The following is a 25,818-nucleotide window of genomic DNA, read 5'->3' as shown; positions in this document are numbered from 1 at the left end:
ACATAACAATTTTAAAGAGCAGGTTGTAACTCTCTGACCTTCAGAGTGGCTTCACTCTCTGCTTTCTTTTCCAACTCCTTTTGTGAATTTTTCACATCTTCAAGTTTGGTTTCCAGTTCTTCCTTAGACAATTTTATTTCCCGTTTCCTCTGTTTAATGTCATGCTTTAATTCAATGCAATTCTCTTTTAGTACTTTAGTCTTCTTTTCAAAATCCTAAATAAAAAATAAAAAATAAATTAACAAAGTAAGGAAAATCCAGTATTTAATGTGCACAAGATAACTGTAAGCTTCACAAAGCTATACAGGTGTTGAAGATTTATTTATTACCAGCAGATTCATGTCTTCATGAGATATTAGGGAACATGCAAACAGTGAGACAACTTTGGAATGATGTTTGAAGTACTGTGCATTGTTTTCTCCCCATATGGCCAAAATGAGCTTGCTGGTGATCCACATGAAATGTACAGTAATTTTTTATTGATACAATATTATGTATTTGCTCTCTGAAGCCACCCCACCCCTAAATGGCATGGCCCTATATAGTGGCAGGGCATTCATGATGGTGTCATTACATTGGCATAGAAGGTCAAATCATGTCCACAAAACAGATGAAAAAATTGAGCTAAGCCTCTTCATCCAGAAATGATCAAAAACAATGAAGGCTTCAGAATACTCTTAGACATTCTGAAAATATAGGCATATTGATGCATCTTCTAAACTAAGCATTTAAAAATATTTACATAAACTTAAGTACTGGCAAATGTTTTCCAACAAATTTAGTGAGTTACTTATTGTACATCCATTACGCTGAACTATCGACAGAGAACTGTTGCCAATTTTAGTTTTGGAACGCAGGAACATTGGAATAGGAGTAGGATGTTTAGGCCCTCTTGTCCGTCCTGCCATTCAGTAGTGACAGATCTGTGGCCTGATGACATATTAGACCATAAGACATAGGAGCAGAATTAGGTCATCTGGCCTATAGAGTCAGCTCCACCACTCAATCATGGCTGTTCCTTTTTTTCCATCTCCTCCTCAACCCCAGTTCCCGGCCTTCTCCCTGTAACCTCTGATGCCATGTCCAATCAAGAACCTATCAACCTCTGCCTTAAATACATCCAATGACCTGGCCTCCACAGCTGCATGTGGTAAGAAATTACACAAATTCACCATCCTTCGGCTAAAGAAGTTTCTCTGCATCTCTGTTTCGAAAGGGCGCCTTTCTATCCTGAGGCTGTGCCCTCTTGTCCTAAGCTCTCCCACCATGGTAAACATCCTTTCCACATCTACTCTGTCTAGGCTTTCAACATTCAAAAGGTTTCAATGAGATCCCCTCTTATCCTTCTGAATTCCAGTAAGTACAGATCCAGAGCCATCAAACATTCCTCATCTGATAACCCTTTTATTCCTGGAATCATCCTTGTGAACTTCCTCTGGACCCTCTTCAATGCCAGCACATCTTTTCTACGAGGGGCCGAAACCATTCACAATACTCAAGTGAGGCCTCACCAGTGCCTTATAAAGCCTCAGCATCACATCTTTGCTATTGTATTCTCGACCTCTTGAAACGAATGCTAATATGGCATTTGCTTTCCTCACCACTGACACAACCTGCAAGTTAACCTTCAGGGTGTTCTGCACAAGGACTCCCAAGTCCCTCTGCATCTCAGATTCCTGGATTTTCTCCCCCTTTAGAAAATAGCCCACTCATTTATTTCTATTACCAAAGTGCATGACCATGCATTTTCCAACATTGTATTTCATATACAGGCAAATTACAATAATCTAGCTCTCACAGCACTTTGGTTGTGCTGAACTGATAGATTATCTGAACAATTCAACATTTCTCTTAATACATGAAAACGCTTTTAATTCATTTTGTTTAAGATATTAACTGGGTAAGTTTAAGAAGAATGTAGAAAGTGAGGCCCCAGAGAGTGGATAGACAGATAGCTAACAGGTATATATACGTGTTCATAAAACTGTGCACAGTGAAGCCAGTCAAAAAGCAAGAAAAGTAAAGCTGTAGTAATACCCATGTTCCCCCAATCACTCAGCAGATTTCAGTTCCAGCACTCAGTTTAAACTTTCCTGGTTCTATTGACCACTTTTCTTTGAACCTTACTGGGTTCACTGGAATATTACAGTGTACCGTATTTATAAAATGTGCATTAGAAGAGCATTTGAAAATTTGAATAACATCCAATATTCCAGGATAAATGCTGGATAAAGAGCAAGAATAGAGCAAAACATTGTGGATTTGTATAGGACCTATAATGTCATACTGCAATACTTCAAAATGATAATGTTCCTGTTCATTGTTGTTTGTTAATGATGCGTATGCTTACCAAATGTAAACAAATTAAAATGGCCAGAGCTGAGTGCTCCTGATATGAGGAAACTTGTACGTGGATATATGTGGATGAACGAAATGATTCATTATTCTAACCCAAACATAAAATTGCATCTAGATATTTTAAGGGATTGAATTGTAGGCTTAAAAACTCACTGCAGCTTTTGGTAGTCTCTCAAAGTCTTTTCTATACATCGCCAATTCTTCTTCTAAACTGTAACAGAATAGAATAGTTCTGGTTAAATTATTAATTGAGAAGAAAATATGGCCCATACTTAGTTCAAGGTTGCTTTGAATTGACAGACATCATTTCTAACCAACTGCTTTTTATGTTGCTTACCTTAACTTGATATTGAAAAGCAATTTCATTTGAATAAGAATGGTAATTGAGCTCCAGAATAAAAGTCACAGTTTTAATAAATGTATCCATGTAGAAACACAAGCCCAAATTAGGCTAACAAGTGTAAGTTCTTAAAAAGAAACTGCTATGGCTTGAGGAGCAACTGGCCAGGTATCAAGAGAATTTGGCTCTGCTGCCTATGAGGAAGATCCCAAAAACCTTGAGTAATGCAATGAAAGTACATGAGCAGCCTAAATGAATGAAGAACAATAAACCAATAATATAGTAGAAGAGTCCCAAACAAACGAATCCTATCAATTTCCCATTATTGGAGATTGCCTATTAACCCTGTGGAGAGTTACTTACTGCACATGCTATTGCTCTTCATAGACAGAACCCTGCACCTGATACAATTCTTCTCCACAATGCATAAACCTAAAGAATATTAGAAATGTACCTGTCTCTTTAACTGCGGGGTGGCTTAAATGACCAGACTTAAACATTATGAATCTAGGACAGACAAGAAGTAGGATCAGGAGTAGTTATTCATCCCTTTCAAGCTTACAAAAAGTCCTTGGCCAATCTTCTACCTCAACTCCATTTTCCTGTATTGTCTCTGGATTCTCTATTCACCTACTATATGCCTTAAACAACCGAGCATCCACAGTCTTCCAAAAATACAAATTCATTCTTAAATGGCCAATTAGCTCTTCTGAAACTGAGGTCTATAGAGCCTTGAGCAACTTCTATCCTGTTAGACCTCTTAAGAAGATTATCTATTTTGAAGAGATGACCAATTATTTATTTAAACTTTAGAGGATATTGGCTTTGTCCATTCAGTATCATATCAAAGTACAATCCTTGCTTCTTAGGTATCAGTGTAGTGAAATTTATTTGGATTTCCTTAAAGTAAGGTGATCAAAACTGTATCCAATACACAAATATGTTCTGATTGCAGAAAGGCTTCTCAAGATAGAAATTCTTAGTTACATTAACCATGGCTACACTGTACTCTGCTTCTAAAATACGAAATTTGAAATTAAATTTTGTTTAAAAAATAACATTCCATTTGTTTACCTGTTTTGTTTTGCTCTCGTGCATGCAACTTTGATACGTGTAAAAGGACATTCACATTCTTTGAATACCAACATTTCTCAATTAAAAAACAACTTGTTCTTATTTTTCATACCTAATTTGAACAAATTACATTATACTTCAGCTACCCTGCTCTATCTAATTGCTTATCTTATATTTATACCCACTTTACTTCTTCCTTATAGCTCACTTCAAAATCTAGCTACGTTTGTTTTCATAGAAATTTCTCAAATGCCATTGACATCCAAGGGGTCACTACTAACTAAAAGTTCAGCTGAACCAGTTTTATAAATGTTGTGGCTACATTAGCAGGACAGAGACTGAGTACCCTATGAAAAATAAGACCCAATCCTTGTCACTTTTGCTGAAACACAAGCCAAGACGTAAGTACTTTCCTCTTGCATAAGTGCAGTTCCAAAAACCAACTTTAAAAATTCCTGATGAGATTACAGTTGGGTGTGGGAAAACAGAGATGCAGATGTGAAAGTTGGCAAGATGACTGAAGGAAGATGAATAAGTGCTGAGTTTGGTATTTCTTGGGAGTTAGTAAGGCAAAAGCATTGGGCAATTGTTGGCATTGAAAAGCTGAAGAACTGATAAAAGGAGATGTCTTGAAACCAGGCAAAAAGCCAGATGGCATCAAACTTTGAACCTCATAACAAAATAGTTTGATATTGACTGTTAAAGAAAAGGAATATCTTAGGATCGTCATTCAAATAAGGTATAAGTTTAAAATAAATCCAAATCCACAACTATCAAGCACACTTTCTTGCTTGATAACTGTCCTGAAATCTGAATATCACAACTCAATTTCAATGTAGTTGTTTATGAGATAGAGGATTCAATTAATACTTGAAGGGGAAGGAACTTCTGGTTCCTGAGTATAGTTTTGTTATTCTGTAGCAAAGCAACATACTTGGCATTATGAATAAATCTCACAATGTGGAATACATCCAGCACAAGTGGAACTCATAAATAAAGCATTAAAACTGTGTTTTAAAAACATTTTCAGAGCACTTTTTTCTCCAAGTTATTAAATTGTAAACAGTAATTTGTTATATGCTAAGATCTATTTATATAAAATGAATCCAGAATAAGAATGTTCATAAGGTTATAGCACACAAAATAATATCTCATTTCTTTAACCACACATACAATTAAGCACAAATTTATAAAGATGCCAATGGTGAACTTAAGAATCTTACTTAAAATAACCAGTCTGCCTCACAGGGTCTCCTAAATTTATTAAGTAGAAATTCTTTCCCTCAAACATCTGTTTGGACTACAAGCTGTTTTCTTCAGCTACTGGCCTGGTTTTTGAGCATCCAATAAACAGCATTAATCCTTGTTTCAAATCCTTACTTCACTCTTCCAGTCTCTGCAAACTCACTTCTGCCTCAAACTCTCAGGGCTATGTGCATTTCTCCAGTTCATCTCTGATTTTAATCACTCCATTGCTGATAACTGTGCCTAATGCTTGCCTGAACCCAAGTCCTGCAATTTTTTCCCTAAATGTCTGTCTCTCTAACCCTCTTTAACACACTGAATAAAATCTATTTCTTCATCTAAGCTTGTTGATATTTACCCTGAAATCACTTTGAGGATGATTTCAACCTTGTTTAGCAATATTGTTCTGAAGCACCTTGAGATGTTTGAAAATCAGCTGCTGTCATTATTATGAGAGACAAGAACTAAAAGTGTAAAGAAAAAATAATTGCTAATAAATCCAATAATCTGATTGTAAACTAAATAGAATCTTAATTTTCGAATGAGTGGATGCAAAATGGAAATCACTAGTGCAGAGAGTGGCCAGCACAACTCCAGTTAATGGGAAAGCAAGTAGGAAAGGAGTCATCTATTTTGGGAGATGGACGAAGTGTGGTGGGAAGAGACTTGTACAAATATTAGAATGTATCTATTGAGCTGAAAGGGCTTCTTGCCTGCAGTGGATCTCATGCAAGACGAAGTAATATTAAAGTTAACAAGGTAATTTGACTGCTGTTATAAACAATTGCTTTATTAAAATAAATACATAGTTGCTTTACATAAACAGATTAACTAAATGTTTAAAAACAATACATGGCAATTTTAATTCCATGAACATCTAAAACACTTCTTATAAGTTATTTCCCGGGAGTTATGGTTTTTGCCTCATTGAGACTACGTATTCAAATTCACTCTTTGTTGATTCATCCTAGTAAACAATCAGTTTAACTGACATGTTTTTCTTTCAAGCTACTTGATCATTTTCTGAGAAATGTTTCATAAAAGGTTAATATAAAAACGTCTGGTTTTAATGGATGGGTAATTAGCAACATAGGTATGTATAAATTGCTATGTTCAAAGTTCAAAGTACATTTATTATCAAAGTATATGTCATCATATACAACCCTGAGATTCATTTTCTTGCGGGCATACTCAATAAATCCAATAACTATAATAGAATCAATGAAAGACTGCACCAATAGGGCAGACGATCAGTGTGCAAAAGAAATAAGCAATAAATATCAAGTATGTGAGATGAAGCGTCCCTGAAGGTGAGTCCATAGATTGAGGGAACAGTTCAGAGATGAGGCAAGTGAAGTTGAGTGAAGTTATCTCCTCTGGTTCAAGAGCCTGATGGTTGAGGGGTAATAACTGTTCCTGAACCTGGTGGTGGGAGACCTGTACCTTCTTCCTGATGACAGCAGTGAGAAGAGAGCATGACCAGGGTCGTGGCAGTGTCTGATGATGGATGCTGCTTTCCTGTGACAATGCTCTGTGCAGATGTGCCCAGTAGTGGGTAGGGCTTTACCCATGATGGAATGGGCCATATCCACTATGTCTTGTAGGGTTTTCTGCTTGAAGGCATTGCTGTTTCCATACCAGGCTGTGATGCAGCCAGCCAATATACTCTCCATCACACATCTATAGAAGTCTGTCAACGTTTTAGATGTCATGCTGAATCTTCGCAAATTTCTAAAGAAGTAGAGGCTTCATAATTGCACTTAAATAATGCAGAACATAAAACAAAGAACAGTATGCCACAGGAACAGGTCCTTTGGCCCATTATGCCTTTGCTGAACATGATGCCAAATTAAACTAATCCATTAAACCTGCAAATGAACCATATCCCTCTTACCTTTGCATATTCATGGTATCTAAATGCATCTGTTGTGTCTGCCTCCACAATTACCGCTCCTGCCAGCACATTTGAAACAACCACCCCTCTCTGGGCAAAAACTTGCCCTGTGTGTCTCCTTTGAACTCTGCTCCTCTCACCTTAAAGCTATGTGCTCAAGTATTTGACATTTATACCTGTTGTGTTTTTAATACTTCAGTAATATTTGATTAATATTGTAAATATATTGTTTGAGCATTCTTTGTTGTTCACATAATTCATTATGGCTTAAATGTAGAAGTACGTGAATGACATACATCATTACACCACCATGTCATGTGTGCGCACTTCACTTAAAGTAAAAACAAAGAGTACACGTTTATCCTGGTCTTCCGTGTTTTTCTTTCGATTAGTTTTATGTTTTGGAGTCACAAAACATAACAATGGCAATCAGGATGAAGATTGGAAAACACAAATATATAAAAGGGTAAAATAGTGTCAAATGAAAATGCCACACCCAAGTTTTACAAAACCCGTTTGGTTCCTTATACTATCCTGAATAAAGTAGCCAGTTAGTTAGATCACATGGAGTATGAAGGAATTCTTTCTAAGGTTGAGTGGAGACTATGGGCAACACCAGTGGTCCCAGTAGCCAACCAGAATGGGTTTGTCAGTATCTGTGGTAATTTTCGGGTCATCATCAATCCAGTACTGAAAGTAGATCTCTATTCTCTGCCCAGGATACAGGATATCTTTGCAAACTTTTCTGGAGGAATACACTTAAGCAAAATGAACTTAGTTGAGATGGAAGAAGAATCCAAAGTGTTTCTTACCATGAACACTGACAATGGGCATAATTGCTAAAATAGGCTTATTTTCGGCATAGTATCTGAACCTGCACTCTGGCGATACGCTATGGACCGGGTGCAACAAGGCTGCCCAGGCATTCAGTGTTATCTGGATGACATCATTGTTACAGGCAGGGATGACAAGAAACATCTCCAAATTCTCAAGACAGTGTTAAAAAGATTAGAAGATTATGGGCTCAAGAGCACAACACGACAGGTGCGAATTCTTTAAACCAAGCCTCACTTATTGTGGTCACACCATTGACACACAAGAATTACACAAGTGTGCTGAGAAAATTCAAGCAGTGGTGGTTCCCCCAAGACCAAAGGACGTGTCATAGTTGTGATCCTTATTAGCACTTGTTCATTACTATAACAAGTTCCTGCCAAACTTGGTTACTGGCTCCACCCCTTGAACTCATTACTATAGATTTGGAAGAAATGATAATGGACAAAGCAGTGTGAGGTGGCTTTCAAAAAGGTGACATCAGACATACTCACACATTACGATCCACAGTGAAGGTTGCCTGTGACACCTTGTATAGTATAGGTGCAGTTGTGTCACATTTTATGAATGATGGAAGTGAACACCCGTAGCCTTTGCAATATATTCCCTCACCACTGCAGAGAAAAATTACACCCAGATTGACAGAGGGGCCTTGAGTCTGGTTTGGGGTGTAAAACTCTTCAACCAGAACTTGTATGGGAGAGAGTTTACCCTTATTACTGACCATCAACCGTTAGTGTCCATTTTCAATCCACAGAAGGGTTTTCCACTAACAGCAGTAGCATGACTGGAGAACTGGGGCCTGTTCTTGGAGAACACAATTACAAGATCGAATTCAAGAGGATGACTAATCATGGAAATGCTGACGGATTGTCCTGTTTACCCTTGGAAAAGGGAACACCTGAAAAGTTTACAGTACAAAGGGGGGCAATCCTCTTGACATATTTTCCCTAATGCAATCGAAAGTCTCCCTATTAGGCAGAGATGATTTAAAGGGAAACCAGAAAATACCCCATACTATTTCAGGCTTACATAGCCACCCAAAATCATTAGAATGTGCAGCAAGAATCCCAGATACTCCATTTTTTTTACAAACACTGGGATAAACTTGCCTTTACGAAGGTTGCCTTATGTGGGGAATGAGAACTGTTACACTATCTATGCTAAGAGCTAAAGTGTTGGAGGAGCTACATGCCATTGATTTAGGTGTGGTCAAAATGAAAGCATTAGCTTGAAGCTTTGTCGGTGAACTGGAATAGATCAGCACATCGAGCAACTTGCCACGCACTGGTTGGCCAACGCGTCCAGAAGATGCCAAGAACAGCACCTCTTCATCTCTGGGAATGGCCTGCATTGCCTGGCAGAGGATTCATGTGGGTTTTGCCCAACCATTCATGGGCACTAATTTCTTAGTAGCAGAGGGTGCAGCTACAAAGTAGCCAGATGTATTCCCAATAACCTCCTTCACCAACTCGCACACCGTTGATATGTTGAGCAGCCTCTTTTCAAGGACTGGTGTTCCAGAATACTTAGTCCGTGACAATGGACCAGTTTGTTACGAAACAGTTTCAGTCATTCCTGAAAGTGAATGGAATAAGACATACTACATCTGCGCTGTACCACCCAGCTACAAATGGTTTGACAAAAAGATTTGTCCAGAGTCTAAAGAATGCACTGCGAGCAATGTTAGCAGAACACATTGCACCGACACTGAATCAGAAGCTTGTCAATTTCCTCCTTGCATATCACAATGCAGCACACTTCACAACCATCAACTCACAAGCTATGCTGTTCCTGGGTCATCCCTTGCACTCACACTCAGATCTCATTAAAGCCATTCTCAAAAAAAGTATGCGGGGCAAATTGAGGGCTCCTGAAACAAGGAGGTTCAACGTTTCACTCGCAGACGAGCAGTCCTGGTGAGGGACTACAGAGGTGATCAAAAGTGGGTAGTTGGAATGTTAAGGATGGAACTGGATCTCTCTCCTACACAGAAGAGATTGCATCTAATGTCATCTGGAAATGACACTTTGATCAATTGAGGAGAGCATAGTCAATTGTTAGAGAAGAAAAGTTTCCAGAGCTGTCAGAACTACTTTCCGCCAGAGTCAACTCCTACAACCACCACGGAAGAGGCCCCAGAACCTGATATTGTTTCGCAGCTACAGGTCTCTCCTGCCAGGTGGAGTGTCCTCCTTGTCAGGAACGATGTTATCCCACAAAAGTAAAAAATCCTCCACAGCAATTAAATATTTAGGCATAAGTGGGACAATTTAAAATTTACTATGTTGAGAATGTCTATATTGTAGAGGCAGTTGAGACAAGACCTGAGAAGGAGGCTTAAAGAACTTCCGAATGCGGAAAGGATAAGGAAGAACAAGCGCGAGAAGAATAGGAAAAGGGCTGCTTTCATCAGGAACCCTTATCGTTTTTCTGCAAGTGTGTTAGAAGGGGAAAGATCAGGCAAACTGGGGAAACCAAGTGAGGAAGTGGAGGCATACCTGCAGGAAACACATTCGGTTGAAAGATGAGACCTGCTACTGGGGAAAACAGCCGGATTGAGCCAGTGCAACAGCCGGAGAAACCTCTAGATCAGAAAGAGCCAACACTGAAAGAAGTAAGAGAAGCCGTCAAGAATGCGAGGGCAGGTTCATCATCTGAGCCCAATGGGATCACATATAAAGTCTACAAGAAAGGCCCAAAGCTTCTCAAGAGGATGTGGAGCCTGATGGGAGTCATCAGGAGGAAGGGCCAGATACCACCTTGCTGGCAAGTGGCTGAAGGACGCTTTGTGCCAAAAGAGGAAAACTCAGCTGAGATCAAGCAGTTCAGAACCATTTCCCTCCTCAACTTCGAAGGAAAAATCTTCTTCGCTGTTCTAGCAAGAAGGATGACATCATACATGGTAGAAAACCAATACATAGATGCGGTAGTGCAAAAGGGAGGGATTCCTGGTTCCCAGGATGTGTGGAACACACAAGTGTTATATCCCAGCTGTTAAAGGAGGGCAAGGCAACCAATGGGAACCTGATGTTTGTGTGGTTGGATTTAGCCAATGCCTATGGTACAGTGCTGCACAAGCTCATCGAGACAGCACTGAAATACTACCATATCCTGGAGAAGGTCACCAAGAATCTGGCAAGCTATTTCGAGGGGATTCACCTAAGGTTCAACGTGCGGGACTACGTAACATCATGGCAGCGAGTAGAGAAGGGTATTGTGACTGGCTGCACTATATCAGTAGTCCTCTTCGTCATGGCCATAAATCTACTTATGGAGGCTGGGAAAAGAGAGACCAGAGGGCCAAAGACAAGTACTAATATCAGACAGCCGCCAAGCAGAGGATTTAACACATATCCAGACCAGATGGGTACTCCAGGCAATGGACGAGACAGCCACATGGGCATGAATGAAATTTAAACCTGCCAATTCAAGGTGTATGGTGATAAAGAAAGGCCAACTTACCCAGAAGTTCACCTTGAAGATCCAGGATGAAGAAATCCCATCTATCATAGGAAACCCCATCAAGTGCCTAGGGAAATGGTATGATGACAGCCTTAAGGATGTCAACAACAGCAGATTCCTGGAGCAACAAACAACAGAAAGGCTGGTAAAGATTGACAAATCAGGTTTACCAGGAAAGTTTAAGGCATGGATCTTCCAACATGGGCTCTTACCCAGACTAATATGACCTATGATGCTGTATGACATCGCCCTGTCAACAATTGAGGGCACGGAAAGGAAGATAAACCGGTATCTGAGAAGGTGGTTAGGAGTACCGCAGTGCTTCTCTTCAACTGGGCTATACAGCAAGTCAGCAAAGCTCTGGTTGCCCTTCTCCTCAATTGTAGAGGAATTTAAGGCAGGGAAAGCACGCCTCATCATGACCCTCAAAGACTCCAAGGACGACAAAGTCAGTGAAGCAGGAGCCAAGATACAGACAGGGACCAAATGGAAGGCGGCAGAGGTGGTAGAAGAAGCAGAGTCCTGACTTCGCCACAGAGACGTTGTCGGAATCGTGTGTAAGGGCAGACAAGGCCTAGGATGGGAGTCAACAACCAGGTGGAGGGAGGCCAACCCTAAGGACAGACGGCACTTGGTCCAGCAGGAGATAAGGAAGAAAGAGGAGGAGGCTAGATATGTGCGAGCAGTGGAGATGGGGAGTCAAGGGACCTGGACAAAGTGAGAAACAGAACAAAGAGTGTTGACATGGGATGTTATATGGAAACATACATCTTTCCAACTCCAGTTCTTACTGAGGGCTGTGTACAACGTACTACCAACTCCAACAAACCTGCGGAACTGGGGAATAACAGACGACCCAACGTGCCATCTGTGCCAGAAACCAGCCAACCTAGAGCATATTCTTTCTTCATGCCAGGTTGCCCTTCCCCAGGGACAGTACAGATGGAGACACCACCAGGTTTTGAGAGCACTCACCCACACTTTGGAGACAGAGAGGAAAAAGGACCACAAGAAGGACACTCAACCAAACTTTATCAACTTCGTCAGGACCGGGGAACATGCTGCAGCAACAAACAAGCGTGGAGACGGTATCCTGATCATGGCAAAGGACTGGGAGATGAAGGTCGATCTTGAAAAGAAGCTGGTGTTCCCACCAATTGTAGAGACCACACTTCAACCAGATGTTCTACTATTGTCAGAGAGTGCAAAGAAGCTCCTGGTGATAGAGCTAACAGTACCATGGGAGACCTGATATCAAGAGGCTCACGAGAGGAAGCTTGCGAGGTACGAACACCTGGTGGTGGACTGCAGATGGCAAGGCTGGCAGACATGGAACTTCCCTGTCGAAGTGGGAGCAAGAGGAATTCCCGCCATATCATGCTACAGGACGATGGCAACTTTAGGGATACAAGGGAGAACCAGGAAGAGAGCCATTAACACCATGGCCCAAACAGCAGAGAGAGTGTTCAGTTGGCTTTGGCTGTGAAGAGATGACAGTAGCTGGATGTCTGACCGTCGGGGGTAGAAGACTGATCACCTTCTGCTGTCCCACCATCCCGAGGATGTTCCGGGGTAGGGGATGAAACGTCTGAAGACGGATGGACCTGGCTGATGACTCGACAGTCCAGCAGCAGTAACATCACAGCTGTTTAAGGTAATGCTTTAGTATAATATATACAGAAATATACATACATGTTGAAATGCATTCTAGATTGAGTAGGAGATCATAGCTAAGTAGGGAGGAGTGTTGTACATTTAATATTTCAGTAATATTTGAGAAATTGTAAATATATTGTTTGACTAAACTTTCTTTGTTGTTTACATAATTCCTGTCTGTTCTGCCTGTGGCCATCAAACTTTACAACTCCTCCCTTGGAGGGTCAGACATCCTGAGCCAATAGGCTGGTCCTGGACTTATTTCCATCTGGCATAATTTACATATTATTATTGAATTATTTATGGTTTTATATTGCTTGGTTGGTGCAACTGTAACGAAACCTAATTTCCCTCGGGATCAATAAAGTATGTCTATCTATCTATCTATCTAATTCAATATGGGTTATATGTAAAAGTACATGAATAGTGCATGGCATTATGCCACCACATCATACATGCATATTGTTCTTTTGATTAGTTTTATTTTTTGCAGTTACAAAACGTAACACTCCCTGAGGAAAAAACAATTCTGAATGTCTAGCCTACTTACGTCTCTCATAATTTTCTAAATGTCTATCAATCTCCAATACTCTAAAACAAGACATTTCAAAATTGTCTAACCACTCCTTATAGCTAGTACCCTCTAATCCAGGCAGCAGCTTGGTAAAGTACTCCTGCATCTCTGCTAAACCTCCACATCCTTCCGGTAATGTGGTGAACGGAACTGCATGCAGATCCCTAAATGTGGCTTACCCAAACTTTCACACAGCTTCTACATCACCTAACCAATGTTTAGTACACCTGCAATTTTACTTTATACAGCAACGGTCTGAACAACTAAAGTACTGCTAGAGAATGAAGATAGTAGTCCATACCCTGCAGTAGTCGTACTCCTGTATTGATGATCATAAGCGTGTTAAAGGTTACGAGGAGCAGGCACAAGAATGGGGTTGAGGGGGAAAATAAATCAGCCGTGATGGAATGACAGAATAGTTTCAATGGACTGGATGGCCTAATCCTGCTCCTATTTCATATGGTCTTATAAGTGTCAAATTGTGATGCTCCAACTGCCAGAGAACTAGCTAATATTTTATATTTTTAAATGTTGCTTCATGGTCCGCCCTTTCCAATGTACCCTGAAGTTCACTGAATGTCAAATTGACTTGTGCAACTTTTAGTCATCCACAGAAAATTGTTGGACCCATTTATCTGTTCTTGCTCATTCTCAAATGTCAGTTAATCCTTCTTAGCAACTTTCTGAACTGAACATTTTGCTTGCAAAGATATGGTTGAATTACTTCATTATATTAGAAGAGACACCTCCTGTCCTGCAACTGTATACATTTCTGATAGTTCTGAAAAAAAGGGAGGGTTAAGGATTAGCAAAGATCAGCAGAGAACAAATAGCTGGCAGCTCTAAACAACACTCTATTGTCAGACAAACTGTGTAAGGGAGAAATTTCATTTGAGTAGCAAAAATGAGGAGAGTAGACAAAGTTTCTTTAGAACCTATCCTCCAATGCCAACAGTTACAATGCACCTGATGTAATCTTAGGTCAATAGCTTCACTATAGGCTACCTCAATGAGTGCAGCACTTTAAGTGATGAGGACCATATTCTTGACATTGCCTGCACCCTAGTACTGTGTGCCAGCATACCTGCAAGAAAAAAAATTCTATGTTAGGTTTGAATATGTGGATAGCCAATGAAGCAAATGAACATAGGAAGATGAGGGAAGTAAATAAAGGAAAGCTGACGGGTCATCATCATAGCTTGCCACACCAGACAGTCAGCCACTCTAGTGTTGTTTGGTTGATGTTGAGCAGGTCAGTGTCAGCTAAATCAGGTGAGAGAGGGAGTTGTGCAGAACGTGTTCAATGTTCTGCACCCTTTCGCCACACTCACAGGATTCGCTGGTCTTTAAACCCCACTTCACCATATTGTTCCCATCCTACAAACTCCCGCTCTCGCTCTGTTGAGAGCGCACCACTTCCGTCTGTCAAGCAGTGCCCCATCTGGGAACATTTCTGTGGGGTCTTGCACTGTATTGTTTGGTGGGGTTCTGGCTTCTGTTTGTTGCCAGGGGTCAATCCTGTGTGTTTGGGGGGATGTTCCGTGCGGTAGCTCCTCCACTGTAGCAAAGCTTCTCCTCGATTTTAGGTGGTTGGAAACTGGCACATGATGATGTAGTGGGTGCCGTGGATCTGCGTTCTGTTTACCTTTTCCAATTTTTGTTGTAATGTGTCTTCAGATCTCTGGGGGAGCAATGCCTGCAAGTCTGTAAATGATGTTAGTGGGTGTGGGTGTGAGTGTTAGTAGCTGACAGGTACAAAGTGTACAAGAGCCAGATGCAGGATATTTAATGAATTGTAACTGTGATTAGAGGAGGGTGATGGAAAGCTGGTGCCACAGGTGATATAGACAGTTTACATTTGCTACTTTTCCTTTGTGAACTTGTTCTTCAATATCTGATTACCGCAGTCAGATTAGTAAGCTTTGCCCCCTCTTCCTGGACACCTCCACCACAAGAATTCCAGAATCTGAAAATCAGGAGCCTCTGTAGAAGATATTCCAGTTGTTATCTTAAGTTTACAATTCAAATAAACAAGTTGCAGTGAATCATCCCTATGAAGCCTCTGAATTTCTCCTTCCCGTTCAAACTGATGTATTGTTGATATACTGACATTGTTACAATCATAATCAACTAAAGCACCTCAGTTTTGCCTCTTGCTGATATTAACAGATAAATGAAATGGCTGTTATGTGAAAATTCTCAGTACTTTGAATGTTTCACCATACAAAACTACTTCAATAGAGAGGCAAATTGTCACTCTTCATTTTGTGCAATAATAATATTGCAGTTCTGTTTATTGACTGTGAACTAAAACATCTTACAAACAAGCCATAACATCTGCTGCCTAGAAACATGGAACATTTTATAAGTTGCACTTTGGCTAAATCTGTAACTTGGTATCAGCCCAATGTTTTGACCTTTCTTTGACTGCTCACTGCACTTCTCAACAAGTGCGTTTTTATGTTCAGAAGAAACTGCCTTTTGTTTATCCCTGTGTGTATCAGTTTGTGAAATGGTTACATTTGCTAATTAATTGCCTAGTTCCAAGATGCTGGAAAATAGATGTTAACTACAAAAGGCGAAATTAAAATTCTATCCATAAGGAAAGGGTAAGGGGAAAAAATAAGTACTTGGTGAGAATCTTGACAAAATATTACTAAATACCACATTCTGCAAACAAATTAAAGAAAAACAAATATAACCAACCACAGAAACATATGAAGAATAACTGGAAGATAAACAGAAATTGGTGGGGATTAGCTAGAAATCATTTGCATAATGGCCAGGACAACAGATAGAGGAGGGACAGCAAATCCAGATCCAATTGATTGAAGGGAGAGCAGATGCAGAAGAATGGAAAAGGTGGGGGAGACAGGGAAAAAGTGGATTACAACACTCAAAAGCAGCAACACACAAGAATATAATCACTGATCTATTTTCTCTGAATTTTGAATGGAGTAGATTCTTTTAAAACTAGATAGTTTAAGCATTCTTATGTCTCTGTGTGTTTCCGCAGATTTCCTTCATATTTATTTATACAAAGGATGGAAGAAGAACTAGACTGTGTTTTCAGGTAACTTAATTGTTCAATTACTAATTTTAGATTTTTTTTAGATTATGAGGACACGCATTCCTCTTTTATTGTCATTTAGTAATGCATGCATTAAGAAATGATACAATATTCCTCCGGTGTGATATCACAGAAACACAGGACAGACCAAGACTGAAAAACTAACAAAAAACACATAATTATAACATATAGTTACAACAGTGCAACAATACCATAACTTGATGAAGAACAGGCCATGGCACAGTAAAAAAGTTCAAAGTCTCTTGAAAGTCCCACATCTCACGCAGACCGGAGAAGGAAGAAAACTCTCCCTGCCATGCCCGACCATGTCCGAAAACTTCGAGCTCCGATCAGCCCTCCGACACCGAGTACCAAGCACCATCTCTGCTGAACACTTCAACCTCAGCCTCGGTCGCCAGCAGCAGGCAAAGCCGGGGATTTTGGGGCCTCCCCTCCGGAGATTCTCGATTGCACAGTAGCAGCGGCAGTGAACCCAGCATTTCAGAAATTTCTCCAGATGTTCCTCTGTGCCTTCTCACGTCTGTCTCCATCAAATCAGAATTGTGCACAGCATCCTACTTACAAATACGATATCGTTTCACCAGAGAGCTGTGCGCACTGCGTAATTTGTTTGATTAAAGATGTAATGAAATACATTGATATATCAACACAATACACTGCATAACAATTAAAATGAGCTTTTGGTCAACTTGGGTCATTTCCTTTATCTTGACACATATCTATCGCAACCTGTCAATTGCAGGACTTGAAGTGAGCTATTTACACCATATTTATTGGCTGCATAAGCAGGAATGTAACAGATTACCACAAGACAGAACAGTAAAGGAGCTGCTCGGGCCATTCATATCTCAGACAGGTACACCGCACTGACACTGTTGAGGGAGGTGGTGGATGGTATCCCAGTGAAAGCAGCAACAACTAAATTTGTGGAAACACAGTTAACTCTGCTGCACATGGAGGATTGGGCTGGTGGGATAAAACAGGAGAGCTAGGGTGATAGGGGATGTGATTGTAAGGGGAGCAGACAGGCATTTCTGTGTCTGCAAACAAGATTCTCAATTGGTATATTGCCACCTTTGGCACCTGGGTCACAGATGTTTCAAGGCAGCTGCATTTCATTCTAAAAGGGGAAAATAAGCAACCAGAAGTCATGATCCACAATGGTACTCAAGACAAAGGTAAAGGAGATGAGATTTACACAACTTGGGCGTAGACTTAAAAAGCAGGATTGCTAAAGTTACTTCCAGTAACATGTATATTGAGTACTAGGTTAGGTCAGGTGATTTTATGGCTAAATGGTCATTGCAGAAGGGAGGGCTTTCAGATTTGTACAAGCAACTGTGCAAACGCACTTGAACCAGAACAGGTCCAATGTCCCTACAGGGAGGCTTGATCGTGCTGTCGGAAAGGGATTCACGCCTGGTAAGGTGGATGAACTTAGAGCAATGCATGGGAGTATGATATTGCAATTATTCTGGCATGGCTGATGAACTGACAACTCAGTATTTTAGGATGTAGAAGTTTCAAATGCAATAAAGGAGGAAGTAAATAAAAAGGTAGCATTTCAATATTGATTAAGGAGAGCAATGCAATTATTAAAGTGGATGCCGTGGTAGATTTTTCAAATAAGATCATATGAGTGGAGAGAAATAAAAAGGATGATCACTTTAGAGTCATGGAGTTGCAAAGTGGTGTACAGCACAGAAACAGGCCCCTCACCTCCATACCAGCTACAGTAGTATAACCCCACTTTGACTCTGAAGTCAGTGAGAGATGAAGAAGCAGATATATAGCAAATCATTGAGAGGTGTAAGAGCAATAGGGCTATAAAACTTACAACTATATTTCAACCTCTCTAGTATTCACTAGGATTGCCTTGGAATGAAAATGTTAAAGGGGATGGAATTTTTAAAATGCATCCTGAAAAGCCTTTTGACCTTGTTTGTATATTGAACTCTGTCTATATATAGGCCTAATAGAGAATACACAGCACTGGACTTAATTCCAGGGAATGAAGCGTTTGTGAGTGTGCATTTTGGAGAGGGTGACCAAGTCTACTTGGGTATAAAATTAGACTGGACCTAACCCAGTTGTAGTTCATTTAGACCTGAATCAAAAACAGAATGCATATAGTTTTTCCTGATCTGACCCACTCTAAATATTACTATTTTCCCATTCTCCTCTCCATCCCACCCTCTCACACACAAGCACTGGCTGTGTCTCTCTACCTGCCTCTTTTTTTCACTCTTTTTCTTGGTATCTCTTATTCCTTGTATGCATGGCACAACTGGAGTCAACCTGAATGATTCCTGGACATATACAGTATACCTGATCCATCCAAACTCAATCTCGTTAGTTCACTGAGCCTTGGTCAAGCATAGGAGTCATTGATGTGTCAAACCAATTTAAATTTAAGAACTGCTTAGTTATTTCAGAATTCATTTCCATGTTTGTAAATATTTCAACATAGCTGTAAATATTTATTTTTTATGATAAATCTTACTTTAAAATTATACATGAAATACTTATCTAACAGAGCAAAATCTGAGCACAATGTCTCCAAACAGAATAGATAAACAAGGTAGTTTCTTACTAAATGGTTCTGTTCTTCTGTTGAGCAATACGCTCTTCTGTCTGGTTGAGGTCATTCTGAAAATGAAGCAGCTGCTGTCTTAGCTTACTGACATCCGTATTGTAGCTCTCAGGAAACTGTTCACCTTTATCTAGCTCCTGCCTTTGGTGCTCTAATTCAGCAGTGAAAAACTTAATATCCTTCAATAATTTGATCTCAGATTCCTGTGTCCTAAAAAGTAAAACAAAGAACATAGTAAGACAAAGAATTAAAGCAAGTTTCAAGATACACTTAATCATCAAGATACTTTGCCAAATATGACGAGTTCTAAATAGAAAACAATAAAATTATACAAACTAAATATTGTGTTACAATGGCCACCATTTTAAAAAGATATAAACATAAGAACAATCAAACTATATGATAAGGGACAACAAGTGATATCACTATATTATAAATACTCTGTAATCCTGTATAAATACTGTTCTGTACTGTTTGCTTGTGCTAGGTACTTCACATGCATTTTGAATTATATTTTATTAACTTATGTGTGATAATATTTTGTTTTATGTGCAGTGTGATATACATGTATATTGTGAGTGCACCATGGCTAGAGGTACATTGTTTAGTTTGGTCATATGCTTCGTACAGTCAGATGACAATAGACTTGAACTTGAAATTGAACTTGAAATAAACTTATTTTGACTATGTCGAAGAATGATCATAGAATCTCGAACTTGCTTGCTCCATATATTTTACAGATGACACTATAAACAGGAATTATCTAGATTATGTTAATTCTTAAATCTTTTAATGAATTCTCAGCAATGACATACAAGGAATGAACTGTGGTGTTGATTGCCTGGGCACATTGACTGATCCAGAAAATATTTATGTAATGAATTGTAGCATGAAATCATAACTTAGCTATAAATGTCTTGAACAAAGAATTATAAGAGTTCAGAACATGCTTACGATATTTATCGGATGGCTTCTTACTGTTGACAGTTTTTAAAATCTCCCATAGTTTAGATATGTTGAAATTCTTTTCAAACTTATATTTGGCAAAAGCTACTTCAGCAAAAGATTATTGAAATCCCAAATGAACCTGTGAATGTGGTTTCCAATAGCCTTTTTCCAAACACGGGGCTATCAAAAGGATATTATGTACATGCACAAGTTAATTTCTCCAGGGATCGAATGTAAATACGAATAATCTAAGTGTTTCCAGTAGACAGCAATATGAAATATCAGGAATGGACCAGAAAGAAAGAGTGAATGCTCATTTTCATAATAATACCTTTTGAATTACCTACTGCCCTCCTACTCTGGCAGCTCACAATATTGTCAGACTATAAACACAAGTCACTGAAGGAACTCAGCAAATCAGGCAGTATTAGGCCGAGACTCAGCAACAGGACTGTGAGACTGAGAGACCAACTGTGTCTTCAGGCTGCTCATCTCACTCGTCGTGTTCCTCTTTATGCAGTTTCCAGTAACTTCCCTTTGTACAAGATCATTAACCATACTGCAAATGATTACAGATCATAATCCTTACTCTGGGATGTGACATGCTATCCCTCCCATACTATCCAGACAATACATTTTGTTTCAGGAGGCCAATCCATGCCCAAGTTTCTGGCGCCTCTCACGTTCAGTTGATGAGGGGATGCACCAAAATGACATTCAATTGTTTGGATAAACTGAAGCAGGTGCTGAGGAAAAACATATAAAATGCTCAGTTTGGGAACATAAAATAACTTGACTGACTATAGTAGTCGGTTGATATCAGCCAGAACATCTCAGAACCAGCCATAGAGAAAGGTGCCTTTTGTATCTTACATAAACATTATGCAGGCAAACATTAGGGTAACCTCCTGTGAACTAGATATGATTCTATCCAGCATAGTTTTTCCCTTAGATTCCACAAAATTTTAGTACTAATTAAGCTCTTATTAATTAAAGTATTTCAAAATGATTAATATTGATCTGCAAATGGAAATCAACAAGAAGAAACAAAAATACTGTAAGTTTAAAATAATCAATGGGACAATTAATTATTGATTAGCAATAATCTGTTAATCAACTGAACAGCATTTTACCTTTTTAAAGCCTCATGCAGTGACATATATTTGGATTTCAAATAGCCAATTTGCGTTCCAGCAATTTTTCCAGCAGAAAATAACTGAAAGGTAGATTAGAAAATTAGGCTTCAGCAACAATGAACAGTATTGTATTTTTTTAAAGTCACATATTAATGAATACTTCTCTTGTTCAATAAAATCAGTACTCATGGACAAAGAAAATTAATACTTCCATCTTGATTAATCCTTCATAATATAAACTGCAATATGAAATGTTGTACATGTAATAGCAGTAAAATACCCTAGAAATCTGAGGAATTTATGCTATGCCAGCAGTTACAGAGGGATTGTGCCTGATAGTATCCTCCAGCCTTGATTTTGAAAGTTCCTAGTGTCAATAATAAAGTATTCTTCTTGAATCAATAGAGGAATGGCACAGCAGGTGAGTAAATCTTGAAGAAACTATAGCTCACAAAAAATTCTCCAAAGGTTTCTCCAAGTTACTCCATCAAACCTATGGTTAAAAGGAGTAAACTCACATCATTACAAAAAAAATTCTACCATCACCTTAATTCCCATGTCATGAAAGAGAAAAAAAGGTTTCGTCTGAACACATAAATATTTTTCCAGTTTTGCATCAAATCCATTTTAGTAAGAAGTAAAATATTTCAGTAGAGACTTCCCAATTATGATCCCAGTGACCAACATGTCTAGGGAAGTGGATTGAAGCTCTACCCTTTAAAAAGCTAACAATTGTTAAGTTAGTCTTCAGACATATAGCCTCAGAATGTGTTCAATTTTCCTTGATTATTCTGTTCAAGTCCTTCATAACTACCTTTTGCACTACCACGGACTTGCCTCGGATTGTGTTTTTATTTGCACTAAGGTCTTGTTTTGCAGGGGTTTTTTTCTTCACTATCTTGTCAAATTTACATATAATTTATGTTTTGAGTGCTGTCTGAACCTTTGAGCTCATGATGCTGTTGCAAACAAGTTTTTCACTGTGCACATACCTCACAATACTTCTGCACATGACAATAAATTTCATTTGACTAATACCACTGAACATCAAGAGTAAATGTTTAGCTACCTCTTGTTGGCGGTAATGAATGGCTTGGGAGACCACATTTGCGATAACGTGTGCATGTTTAGTCTTCATATCTGAGTAAGGAAATACTTACAATAGAGGAGATAAACAATAGTTCATTGGATTAATTCCTGGGATGATAGGTTTGTTATATTCGAGGTTATAAGATTAGGTACATACTCTTCTATTTTAGAAAATGTATGGAGCTATCATTGAAGCTATCCAAAATCCTACAGAGGAGAGTTGATATTTCCCTGGGATGGTTTGTCTAGATCCAGGGGTCACAGTGCCAAAATAAAGAGTCATCCAGTCAGAATTGGAATGAGAAAACAATTCTTTACCCAGAGATTATGAACCTTCAGGATTCTTCATGAAGAGGACTGTGCATGGTCAGTCAGTCACTGAATATACTTGAGACCAAGGTGGATGTTTTTGTTTACGTATTATGGAAATCAAAGGCAGTGGGGAAAGCTAGTGTAAGAGGGTGATGCTGAGGTAACCATCCAGTGGCAGAGGGGAAGAAAGGGCAAAATGGCTCACTTTGGCTTCTATTTCTGATGTTCTGATGTAAAACACTGTGTGTCCTATCTGCTGATAGCATTAGAAAAGATACATCTACAAGTTTACAGGCAAACGCATTTAATTCTGCTCAAACTCCATTGACAATTTTGTAGATAATACTATCGTAGTGGGCCAAATCTCAGATAATGTTGGAGTACAGGAAGGAGATAAGAGTGTTAGTAGCTAGTGGTGTCATAATGGTGGCAAAAAGTGGCAGATGGAATACAGTGTTAGGAAATATATGATAATGCATTTTGGTAATAGGGACAATTGTGCGCACTATTATCCAAATGGAGAGAAGGTTCAAACATCAGAGGTGTAGAGGGACTTGGAATCCTTGTGCAAGACTCCCAGAAGGTTAATTTAGAGGTTGAGTCTGTGCTAAAGAATGCAAATGCAATGTTGGCAATCATTTCCAGGGGAATAGAACATAAAAGCAAGGAGATAATGCTGAGCCTCTATAAGAAACTAGTCAGGCTGTATTTGGAGTATTGTCAACAGTTTTGGGCCCCATATCTCAGAAAGGATGTGTTGTCATTGGAGAGAGTTTAGAGGAGGTTTATGAGGATGATTCTGGGAATGAAGGGGTTAACACATGAGAAGCATTTGCTGTACCACTGGAATTTAGAAGAATGTGTGGGATCTCATTGAAACCCTCTGAATGTTGAAAGAACTAGATAGGATCAATGCGGAGAGGATGTTTCCTATGGTGGGGGTATCCAGAACTAGAAGGCACAGCCTCAAAATTGAGGGGTGATCCTTTAGAACAGAGGTAAGAAGCAATCTTGTTTTTTTAACCAGGGACTGGTAAATTTGTAGAATACTTTGCCACAGACTGCAGTAGAGTCCATGCGTATATTTAGGGCGGAAGTTGGTCGTTTCCTGATTAGTCAGGGCATCAAAGGATATGGCGAGAAGGCAGGTGTATCGGGTTGTGTGGGATCTGGGATCAGCCATGATGGAACGGTGGAAGAGGCTTGATGGGCTGAATGGCCCAATTCTGCTCCTATGACTTATGGTCTAACTTCCTTTCCCTTAATGTCAGCAAATCAAAAGAGTTGGTCATTGACTACAGAAAGGGGTGGGGGGGCAAAGGGGTGAGGTTCGGTGCACAGTCTCCTGTTTACATCAAGGTCGAGAGGACTGAGAGCTTGATGTCCTTGCAGTGAACACCACCAATAGCCCAGCTTAGTCCAATCACAGACACCATAGCTGAAGAAGTGCACCAGTGTGTTTACTTTCTCACATAGCTAAAGAAATTTGCAATCTCCCTTGTGACCCTCACCAATTTTTATAGCATTCTTTCTGTCACGCATCTATCCAAAATAGCACATGGACTCTGTCTACATTTCCCATTGCCTTAGTTAAATAGCCAACATACTATTCTGCCCTCTTCCATCAGGCAAAAGATTTAAAAAAAAACCTTAAAGAACATACCAGCACGCTCAAGAACAACTTCTATCCTGCTGTTGTATGAGTACTGAATGGTACCCTTGTATGATAAGATAGACTCTTGGCCTCCCAGTCCACCTTATTGTGGCCTTACACCTTATTGTCTACTTGCACTGCACTTTCTCGATAACTGTAACACTTTATTCTGCATATATTTTTCTTTTGTATTATCTCAGTGCACTGATGTAACAAAATGTAATGTATGGATGGAATGTAGAGAACTGTATGTTGGTATATGTGGCAATAGTAAACCAATTTACCAATTACAAAGAGACAGCAATAGCTTGAGGGATGGTAATACAGTGGGAAATACATTTCATTCCAAGGAAATAACATATGAGGGGTGATTGATAAGTTTGTGGCCTAAGGTAGAAGGAGTCAATTTTAGAAAACCTAGCACATTTATTTTTCCTACATTTACACACTTAGTCCAGCAGTCGTAGAGCATATAGATCCCTTCTTTGTAGAGGTCGGCGTCTTTGACCTCTAGAAGTGGTCCACAGCAGGGGTGATTGATAGGTTCGTGGCCTAAGGTACAAGGAGATGAGTTATTAACTTCAAACTTTCTGCATAATCACTCAAAGAGTTGAACTGCATGTGCATGTCATCGTCGTGGCTATCCCTCGAGGTCGAGGTTGATGGTCTTCATTCTGAAGAAGTGGCCCACAGAGTGAAGACGCCTGTGCAAGTATTTGTTTAACGTGTACTTGATGTTGCACTCCAGGAAGCACGATACTTCACAAATCAACCAACTGATTCCAATGGCATGGAAACCACGACGATTGGAGCTGATGGATTTGTTGCAGCCTTCATCAGCCTTCACAGCCGTTGAGTTCGAAGTAACTTTGTCCACCTGTTCCACCGTTGAGGTCTTGGTTGGATTGTTCTTTGTCAGGGACCTCATCCTCGACCTTATCGCCATGGGTGACCCTACCAGAATCATAGCTCCAGACGGCATTGCTCTTGGGATCACAGGACCACACAAGCTTCTCCACCACAACAAGGTGACAATCCACGGAGAAGATGTGTATGTAACGAGAGCTGTATAACTCATCTCCTTCTACCTTAGGCCACGAACTTATCAATCACCCCTGCTGTGAACCACCTGGAGGTCCAAGATGCTCTTGTTACATGCACGTGCAGTTCAACTCTTTGAGTGATAATGCAGAAAGTTTTAAGTTAATAACTCATCTCCTTCTACCTTAGGCCACGAACTTATCAATTACCCCTGCTGTGGACCACTTCTACAAAGAAGGGATCCGTATGCTCCACGACTGCCAGACTAAGTGTGTATATGTAGGAGGGGACTATGTTAAAAAATAAATGTGCTAGGTTTTCTAAAATTGACTCCTTCTACCTTAGGCCACGAACTTATCAATCACCCCTCTTAAGGTCATTCATTCTATAAATTTTAAAAATGGGATACTTACAAAATAATAAAAAATTGGAAACCATAATGGTTCAAAAAGATTTGGGGAAACAAATTTACAGAGCATTGAAATTAACAGGAATTGAAAAGAACCAAATGGCT

General features: G+C 39.6%; 1 protein-coding gene across 2 annotated transcripts in view; it reads right to left on the bottom strand.

Annotated features, from left to right (window-relative positions):
- ccdc146 (coiled-coil domain containing 146) overlaps positions 1 to 25,818 on the bottom strand; it is a 125,010-nt gene that overhangs the window by 69,550 nt on the left and 29,642 nt on the right. Inside the window, exons 3-6 of one of the 2 annotated variants that reach the window (XM_072241620.1) lie at positions 21,206 to 21,288; positions 19,125 to 19,334; positions 2,512 to 2,569; positions 39 to 215 (exon numbers count right to left, since the gene is read on the bottom strand). In XM_072241620.1, coding sequence (XP_072097721.1) covers positions 39 to 215; positions 2,512 to 2,569; positions 19,125 to 19,334; positions 21,206 to 21,288 — 528 coding nt within the window. The remainder of the gene's footprint in view (positions 1 to 38; positions 216 to 2,511; positions 2,570 to 19,124; positions 19,335 to 21,205; positions 21,289 to 25,818) is intronic. The other variant, XM_072241621.1, reaches the window with a different exon arrangement.

Source organism: Mobula birostris, chromosome 23, assembly GCF_030028105.1.
Source record: "Mobula birostris isolate sMobBir1 chromosome 23, sMobBir1.hap1, whole genome shotgun sequence".
Lineage (NCBI taxonomy): Eukaryota > Metazoa > Chordata > Chondrichthyes > Myliobatiformes > Myliobatidae > Mobula > Mobula birostris.
This window is presented reverse-complemented; position numbering and strand designations above follow the sequence as displayed.